Source organism: Aethalodelphis obliquidens, unplaced genomic scaffold (assembly GCF_003676395.1).
Source record: "Aethalodelphis obliquidens isolate GAN/ISIS:26980383/991018 unplaced genomic scaffold, ASM367639v1 scaffold71, whole genome shotgun sequence".
Taxonomy (NCBI): Eukaryota; Metazoa; Chordata; class Mammalia; order Artiodactyla; family Delphinidae; genus Aethalodelphis; species Aethalodelphis obliquidens.
Genome location: NW_020838015.1, coordinates 7,798,324 through 7,807,474, shown reverse-complemented (window position 1 = coordinate 7,807,474; position 9,151 = coordinate 7,798,324). Strand labels below are relative to the sequence as shown.

At 42.8% G+C, this 9,151-nt stretch overlaps 2 protein-coding genes across 2 annotated transcripts; one reads left to right on the top strand and one right to left on the bottom strand.

Moving 5' to 3' along the window:
* Positions 1–3,654: 3,654 nt before the first annotated feature.
* ZNF674 (zinc finger protein 674) lies at positions 3,655–5,547 on the top strand (the record flags this gene model as incomplete). Its single annotated transcript, XM_027091306.1, has 1 exon — positions 3,655–5,547. A coding segment is annotated over one exon (1,515 nt), but the record flags the coding sequence as incomplete, so codon positions are not given.
* A 60-nt stretch (positions 5,548–5,607) lies between these two features.
* KRABD4 (KRAB domain containing 4) lies at positions 5,608–9,145 on the bottom strand. Its single transcript, XM_027091406.1, has 3 exons — positions 8,997–9,145; positions 8,577–8,675; positions 5,608–7,384 (listed from the first exon to the last, which is right to left on the bottom strand). The coding sequence occupies exons 1-3, from the start codon at positions 9,114–9,116 to the stop codon at positions 7,256–7,258; spliced, it is 348 nt and encodes a 115-aa protein (XP_026947207.1). The 5' UTR covers positions 9,117–9,145; the 3' UTR covers positions 5,608–7,255.
* Positions 9,146–9,151: the final 6 nt, after the last annotated feature.

The following is a 9,151-nucleotide window of genomic DNA, read 5'->3' as shown; positions in this document are numbered from 1 at the left end:
AATATTTTCTCAGTCCCTTTCTTTTTCTCTTCTTCTTCTGGAACCCCTATAATTCGAATGTTGGTGCGTTTAATGTTGTCCCAGAGGTCTCTAAGACTGTCCTCAGTTCTTTTCATTCTTTTTTCTTTATTCTGCTCTGCAGTAGTTATTTCCACTATTTTATCTTCCAGGTCACTTATCCGTTCTTCTGCCTCAGTTATTCTGCTATTGATCCCATCTAGAGTACTTTTAATTTCATTTATTGTGTTGTTCATCGTTGCTTGTTTCATCTTTAGTTCTTCTAGGTCCTTGTTAACTGATTCTTGCATTTTGTCCATTCTATTGTCCATTCTATCTCCAAGATTTCGGATCAACCTTACTATCATTATTCTGAATTCTTTTTCAGGTAGACTGCCTATTTCCTCTTCATTTGTTAGGTCTGGTGCATTTTTATCTTGCTCCTTTATCTGCTGTGTGTTTTTCTGTCTTCTCATTTTGCTTATCTTGCTGTGTTTGGGGTCTCCTTTTTGCAGGCTGCAGGTTCGTAGTTCCTCCTGTTTTTGATGTCTGTCTCCAGTGGCTAAGGTTGGTTCAGTGGGTTGTGTAGGCTTCCTGGTGGAGGGGACTAGTGCCTGTGTTGTGGTGGATGAAGCTGGATCTTGTCTCTCTAGTGGGCAGGTTCACATCTGGTGGTGTGTTTTGGGGTGTCTGTGGCCTTATGATTTTAGGCAGCCTCTCTGCTAATGGGTGGGGTTGTGTTCCTGTTTTGCTAGTTGTTTGGCATAGGTTTTCCAGCACTGTGGCTTGCTGGTCGTTGAGTGAAGCTGGGTGCTGGTGTTAAGATGGAGGTCTCTGGGAGATTTTCGCCGTTTGATATTATGTGGAGCTGGAAGGTCTCTTGTTGACCAGTGTCCTGAAGTTGGCTCTCCTACCTCAGAGGCAGAGCCCTGCCTCCTGGCTGGAGCACCAAGAGCTTTTCATCCACACGGCTCAGGATAAAAGGGAGAAAAAGTAGAGGGAATTAGTAGAAGTATGAGGAAAGAAAGAAGGAAAGGAGGGTAGGAAGGAAGGAAGAAAGAAAGAAAGAAGCAAAGAAGGAAAGAAGACAAGAAGGAAAGAAAGGAGGGAGGGAGGGAGGGAGGAAGGAAGGAAGGAGGGAAAGAAGGAAAAAAGACAGACAGAAAGAAGATACAGTAAAAATAAAATAAAGTATAATAAAGTTATTGAATTAAAAAATTCTTATTTAAAAAAAAAAGGGACGATAGAACCTTAGGACAAATGTTGTAAGCAAAGCTATACAGACAAAATCTTACACAGAAGCATACACATACACCCTCACTAAAAGAGGTAAATGGGGAAAAATCATAAATCTTGCTGTCAGAGACCACCTCCTCAATTTGGGATGATTCGTTGTCTAAAGGAGGGAAGGAAGGAAGGAAAGAAAGAAAGAAAGAAAGAAAGAAAGAACGAAGGTAAAGTATAATAACGTTATTAAAATTAATTATTAAGAAAAAAAATTTAAAAAAAAAACATGGACGGATAGAACCCTAGGACAAATGGTGGAAGCAAGACTATACAGACAAGATCTCACACAGAAGCATACACATACACATTCACAAAAAGAGGAAAAGGGAAGAAATCATAGATCTTGCTCCTAAAGTCCACTTCCTTAATTTGGGATGTTTGGTTGTCTATTCAGGTATTCCACAGATGCAGGGTGTATCAAGTTGATTGTGGAGCTTTAATCCGCTGCTTCTGAGGCTGCTGGGAGAGATTTCCCTTTCTCTTCTTTGTTCTCACAGCTCCCAGTGCTCAGCTTTGGATTTGGCCCTGCCACTGCGTGTAGGTCGCTGGAGGGCGTCTGTTTTTTGCTCAGACAGGATGGGGTTAAAAGAGCCGCTGATTCGGGGGCTCTGGCGCACTCAGGCCGGCGGGGAGGGAGGGGCACGGAGTGCGGGGCGGGCCTGCAGTGGCAAAGGCCGGCGTGACTTTGCACCAGCCTGAGGCGCGCTGTGCGTTCTCTCGGGGAAGTTGTCCCTGGATCCCGGGAACCTGGCAGTGGCGGGCTGCACAGGCTCCGCGGAAGAGGGGTGTGGAGAGTGACCTGTGCTCGCACACAGGCCCCTCGGTGGCGGCAGCAGCAGCCTTAACGTCTCCCGCCCGCCTCTGGGGTCCGCGCTTTTAGCCGCGGCTTGCGCCCGTCTCTGGATTCCGCGCTTTCAGCCGCGGCTCGCACCCGTCTCTGGGGTCCGCGCTTTCAGCCGCGGCTCGCGCCCGTCTCTGGGGTTCGCGCTTTTAGCCGCGGCTCACACCCGTCTCTGGGGTTCACGCTTTTAGCCGCGGCTCACTCCCGTCTCTGGAGTTCCTTTAAGCAGCGTTCTTAAACCCCTCTCCTCACGCCCCAGGAAACAAAGAGGGAAGGAAAAGTCTCCTGCCTCTTCGGCAGGTGCAGACTTTTCCCCCGACTCCCTCCCGGCTAGCCGTGGTGCACTAACCCCTTCAGGCTATGTTCAAGCCGCCAACCCCAGTCCTCTCCCTGCGCTCCATCCGAAACCGAAACCCGAGCCTCAGAGCCTCAGCTCGCAGCCCCGCCCGCCCCGGCGGGTGAGCAGACAAGCCTCTCGAGCTGGTGAGTGCCGGTCGGCACCGATCCTCTGTGCGGGAATCTCCCCGCTTTGCCCTCCGCACCCGTTGCTGTGCACTCCTCCGGGCTTCGAAGCTCCCCCCTCCGCCTCCCGCAGTCTCCGCCCGCGAAGAGGCTTCCTAGTGTGTGGAAACTTTTCCTCCTTCACAGCTCCCTCCCACTGGTGCAGGTGCCGTCCCTATTCTTTTGTCTCTGTTTTTTCTTTTTTTCTTTTGCCCTACCCAGGTACGTGGGGAGTTTCTTGCCTTTTGGGAGGTCTGAGGTCTTCTGCCAGCCTTCAGTAGGTGTTCTGTAGGAGTTGTTCCACGTGTAGATGTATTTCTGGTGTATCTGTGGGGAGGAAGGTGATCTCCGCGTCTTACTCTTCCGCCATCTTCCACCTTCCCCTTTGATGTGATTTTAAAAGGGGTTGTTTATTTACTTTTCCTTTCTGATATTTCACTGTTAGTGTAAAGAAATGTAACTGATTTCTGGATGTTAATCTTGTATCCTGCTACCATGCTGAATTTATCAGTTCTAGTAGTTTTTGTGTGGAGTCTTTAGGGATTTCTATATATAGTATCATATCAGGCTTTTGATTTCTTATATATAACATCCTTCTTTCCAGTTTCCTTGACCAGTGGGGAATCTTTCTAGTTCCTGTTTAACACACATGGATGCCCTTTGTGCCTCCTACTTTTAGTGCAAATTATATTCTAGTTTCCTGAACATTTGTGCCCTGTGGTCTGGATTCCCCTGCAAATCTTCAACCTTCAGTTTCTGTTCACCCCATCCCTTTAAACTCTCACTTCAGTTTTGACACCTAAAAACTTTCTTTTCTTGGTTTTGAGCTTGACTGGGTATTAAATTATTTTCTGTTAAATGTGGGCCAGCATTTGTTTGTATTTACAGTTGAGGGAGGTGGTGGTGGTGGAGCATAGGGAGGTTTCATCCACATCAGCTCAGGTCCATTAATAGGAGTTCACAGCAGGGCATTTATGAATGAATTTTATGCCATAACATTATAGTAGAAATATTTACAAGTTTGATGATTCATTGCATTTTTTTCCCTAGAATTCTGGCAAGTTGGTGACCCAATAGATAATCATAAGGAAAGCCAAGACAAACCTCTGTGGCAAGCTGCATCCGTTGATAAGGAAACACTGAAGGATGGAAGTGGCCCAAAATTCAGAACATACAGAAAAATCATTTATCCAAGCACAAACTTTGTTTCTATAAGACAAAGACTCCCTAAATATGATTCATGGGGAAAGTGTTCAAAACATAATTTAAATTTTCTTAGTCAAAGTAGAAGCTATGTAAGAAGGAAAGATGATGAATGTAAGGCATATTGGAAATTATGCTTCCATTCTAATCTTGATAAAGCTCAACCTGGAGAGAAATTCTTTGAGCTTAATGAACATGGAAAAGCCTTCCACCATAAGCAATCCCTTAATAAAAGTCCAAGAATTCAAACTGGGGAGAAATTCTATAAATGTTCTGAATGTGGAAAAGTATTTATCCAGAAAGCAAACCTTGTTGTACATCAGAGAACTCACACCAGAGAGAAACCTTATGAATGCTGTGAATGTGCAAAAACCTTCAGCCAAAAGTCAACCCTCATTGCACACCAGAGAACTCATACAGGGGAGAAGCCGTATGAATGCAGTGAATGTGGGAAAACATTTATCCAGAAGTCAACTCTGATTAAACATCAGCGAACTCATACAGGAGAGAAACCATTTGTATGTGGTGAATGTGCAAAAGCTTTTAAGAGTTCATATCACCTTATTAGACATGAAAAAACACACATTAGACAAGCATTTTATGAAGCTATCAAATGTGGTAAGTCCAGCCTTACACATCAAAGGACTCATACAGGTGAGAAACCTGAGTGCAATAAACATGGGAAAGCCTTTGATGAGACGCCCACCCCCATTAAACATCAAGGAACTCATACAAAAGAGAAACCTTATGAGTGCAGTAAATGTGGAAAAGGCTTCAGGGGAAAGTCACACCTTTCTGTTCATCAGAGAGTTCATACAGGAGAGAAACCCTATGAATGCAGCATATGTGGGAAGACTTTCAGTGGAAAATCACACCTCTCTGTCCATCAGAGAACTCATACAGAAGAGAAACCTTATGAATGCAGAAGATGTGGGAAAGCATTTGGTGAGAAGTCAACCCTTATTGTACATCAGAGAACTCATACAGGAGAAAAACCCTATAAATGCAACGAATGTGGGAAAGCCTTCAGTGAAAAATCACCACTGACTAAACATCAGAGAATTCATACAGGAGAGAGACCCTATGAATGCAGTGACTGTAGGAAAGCATTCAGTAGGAAATCAACTCTCATTAAACATCAGAGAATTCATACAGGAGAAAAACCCTATGAATGTAGTGAATGTGGCAAAGCCTTCAGTGTGAAATCAACTCTCATTGTACATCACAGAACTCATACAGGAGAGAAACCTTATGAATGCAGAGAATGTGGCAAAGCCTTCAGTGGGAAGTCAACACTCATTAAACATCAGAAAAGTCATACAGGAGAGAAAACCTATTAAGATGCTTTACTGTGAGATAATTTCACTAGTTACACCTCATTATATTATATATCAATTCATCCTGGGGAGTAACCTTATAAATATCAAAAAATGTCAAAAACTCTTCATATATTATTTAATGTTCATTTAACTTAATAAAAGGCACAAAAGTATAATTCCAGAAGGATATAATAAATGTGATCAATTTTTCACACAGAATTCTTACACAAGTGGAGAACTGTATACCAGAGAATTCAAAAGTGGCAAAACTGTGACTATATTGATGTGGAAAAGACTTTAGAAAGAATTTAAATATTCTTGCCTATCAGAGTATTTATGCTGACCTATCAGATATTTATGCTGAGGAAAAACAAAGAATTTAATGAGTTTAGAAAACTGTGTTAGAAATTATGAGAGAAATATGTTCCATAGTCTATACCACACATTTTGTGTGAAAGGTGCAGAGGTTGCAAACAAGCACTCAATAATTAAGATATGTTCACTGTGGAGTAGAGGATGACATTTTTGAAAGAAAAATATAAAGCAAAAGTTGTTAATCCTAGCTAGGGCAAACTCCCAGTTTACTTCTTAAACAAAATAGAAAAATTGCTTCCTTAAGTGGTGTGACGGAGGATGAGTCATCATGATCCCTGAAACAAAGGAGCTCAAACAGGAGATCTCACACATATTCATCAACACTTTCAGTGCAGAAATGCAAACCCCTTACAGAAAAGGCATATATTAAGCTTTGACACACCTCACTTAGGAACAGTGCTTTTAACTTAATATTTAAGGGTAATCATTTTATGGTTACATTTATGCCTCATTTTATTAGTCAGTAAAAGTTCTTTAATTTTCAGCTTATCTACCTTAACATAATACTATTTAAAATAGAAAAAAAATAAATTGAATATCCAATAGTCAATTGATTAAAAACTGACATATCAATAAGATAGAATAGTATGCACTAATGAAAAATTTTTTCATGTTTGAGGATTTGGGGAAATGTTCATGGTAATTGGCTAAGTGAAAAAACATAAAACAATGTACCACATAGTTTACATTATAAAAAAATACATCAAGGATGGATAATGCACCATTATATCAGTGACTCTGGATGGCAGAAAAGTAGCAGTTTTATGCTGAGTAAAATTATTTGCACATATATATGTATACAAATATATTTGTTTTATATTTGTATCTGTTGTAGGTGTGTGTGTATAGGTAGACACAGAACAAAAAGCTCGGAAGGAAATACAACAAATTATTAAGCAGATTATCCAGATTATCGTTTGGGTGGTAGGATTATTGAGTTTTTAATTTTTTAAATGTCGTCTGCAGAAACTACCCATAAAATGATCTTGTGCTTAGTAGATTCTGTCTTCCAATCCATTTTCCCATTCAGCTTTGTCTTTAATATGTGACACAATTCTCTTCTTAAAATGACCCCATTTTCACATATGTCTATATATTCCCTATTCCTTTTCCATGTGGTTGTCTGAGTGTATGGTTTTGAGTATATGTTTTGCATCTTAAAAATGGGTATCCTGTGATTATAATATCTGTATGTGATTTTTTTGGGTAAAAATAAGTTATCTCCATAGTTCTTTACACTGTAACCACTGAATACTGTTACATAAATTATCAGCTAACAAACTTTACAGGTGAGGAGAGAGGTAGTAAATGGTCCAACTGATAAGTATATGAATTCCAATTATACACTAGAAGACTGAGGAAATCACCACTGGATGGGTCTGCATGTGCAGTGGGCCACTGTGAATCAGGTTTAAGCGAGGACTCAGTGTAACACCTGTACCCAGTAAGCCCCCACTCTTAACAGGAGGGCCATGGTGATGCTTTGCATATCTGGGTATTAATGTCAACTCAGAAAGCTGTGTCCAATAGTCCTAAAAATATTCCCTTTTCCCCAATGACCATAGTCACCCAGATAAATGGCCATAGGTTCCCTCGGAAAGGGACTAAGATAAGTATTTTATGTTTGCTACAATGTTGTAGGGTTCTTCCTATAAGGGACATGGGCACCTCTCTAGACAATTGGTTCCAGATCTAAAATTTGGCTCAGGTCTGGGAACTCAGCAAGGGACCCTCACTTTTTAATGAAGCATTTGCCCTCAGACTTCTCTCTTTGAATCTTGCCTTTTTTTTTTTTATTTTTCGCCGTACCAGCTGGCTTGCAGGATCTTAGTTCTCTGACCAGGGATCGAACTCGAGCCCCCTGCAATGGAAACGCGGAGTCCAGTGGTTAGTCCCTGGTTAGGCCAGGGAATTCCCAAATCTTGCCCTTTTCTGATTGTAATATTAAACTGCAATTCTGTTGGTGCCCATCAATCTTACTCCTAGGGATGCCAGGCTCATCATAGACTCATTACAACCAAGGAAAGAATTAATGAGCTTGAGAGAAAGTGTTTAGGCTTGTACCATTCAATATGGTGTTGGCGTTTTATAAATGCCCTTTAACAGACTGAGGAAGTTCCTTTCTATTCCTAGTTTATTAAGGGATTTTTTAAAATCATGAACATATATTAATTTTGCCATATTATTTTCCTGTAACCATTGAGATGATCATATGCTTTTGCCTTTATTCTGTTAATATATTTAATTAAATTGAATTCTGAATGTTAACCTTGCATTCATTTTCAAATATTATTGGATTCCATTTGCTAAATATTTTGTCAAGGGTTTGTACATCAATATTCATGAGATTTATTGGTCTGTACTTTTCTTTCCCTTTAATTTCTTGGTCAGGTGTCAGGGTAATGCTGGTCTAAAAAACTTGCTGGGAATTATTTCCTCCTTATTTTCCTAAAGGGTTTGTATAGGATTGATATTATATCATTATAAATATTGGAGGACAATCTCCATGAGACCATTCTCACTTGCCTGGTAGAGCTGAAGGCCACTAGCAAAGCTTTTTTTTTTTGTCCATCCCAACTCCAGTAAACCAGGTAGGATAATTTCCCTGAGGTTAAAGACTCTGCGTTTCAGACTTCGAGGGCACACAGTATGCCAAGTAAAGAGGAAACATCACCCCTCCATCTGCTTGTCTTCTGATGAACACACAAATGCCCAAGAGATGGGGAAAGTCCCAACAGCTTCCAGAAAGGAGAGGGAGGAGGAAGGAGACAAGGCTGGGCACGTCTCCCTAGCCACCCAGATGCTGGAAGGTGGAGACGGGATCTACAGAACAGCAGTGGCTGCCTCTGTCTGAACCCCAAGAACAAGGGGCTGCAGAGGGGCAGCAGGTGGGGCATCATGTGGATATCACAGCAGCTCGTTCCATCAGACCCGAATTGTGTCCCCAAGTCTGGGGTTTCTGAGAAGAACTCCTGGGCGCGCCCCCGAGGCCAAGCTCTCCCTGACCCACCAGGTCCCCTTGCCCTGGCCCAACTGGCCCGGCACGGGCTCACCTGGACACCTCCGTGTTGGGCTTTCTCCAGCTGCCATCCTGGCCTCCTCTTCTCCTTGTCCCAACCTGAAGGTCCTACCTGGTTGGGCCACGAGGAATCCTGTTAAGGGGAAATGACAGAGGACTTTCTAATTGACACATGAGGCATTCCGGAACCGAGGCCCATCCTTGCAGGGCAGAGATGGTCTGGCCTCGGTGACTGCCCCGTGAGCCCAGCTAGTGGACCCTCAGTGCAGACCATCCACAAAGAAGGTGAGAGCACAGACATCCCGTGTAGGGTGCAAACGCCATTATGGATTCTTGACCCTGAGCCTGAGGCCCGATTCATTCAGGGCCCAGACGCCCCTGAGCTGCAGCAGCCGACAGAGAGGGAGCCCCGGGGGGTGCGTTCCAGTCACCCTGTGAAGGGTCCCTCACCCACGGAGACAAGGTGGCTGTAGTTCTCCAGCATGACATCCTTGCAGAGGTTCTTCTGAGTCGTGTCCAGCTGCTGCCACTCCTCCAGGGTGAAGTCCACAAACACATCCCTGAAGGTCAACATTTCCTGCAACAGCACACTCCTCCTTAGCCCACTGT

Coding starts and splice junctions, on each gene's coding strand:
- KRABD4 (XM_027091406.1), bottom strand. CDS start 9,116: ATGTTGACCTTCAGGGATGTGTTTGTGGACTTCACCCTGGAGGAGTGG. Junction 8,676..8,996: donor ACTACAGCCACCTTGTCTCC/GTGGGTGAGGGA, acceptor TCCCCTTAACAG/GATTCCTCGTGGCCCAACCA. Junction 7,385..8,576: donor CCCAACACGGAGGTGTCCAG/GTGAGCCCGTGC, acceptor TTTCCATTGCAG/GGGGCTCGAGTTCGATCCCT.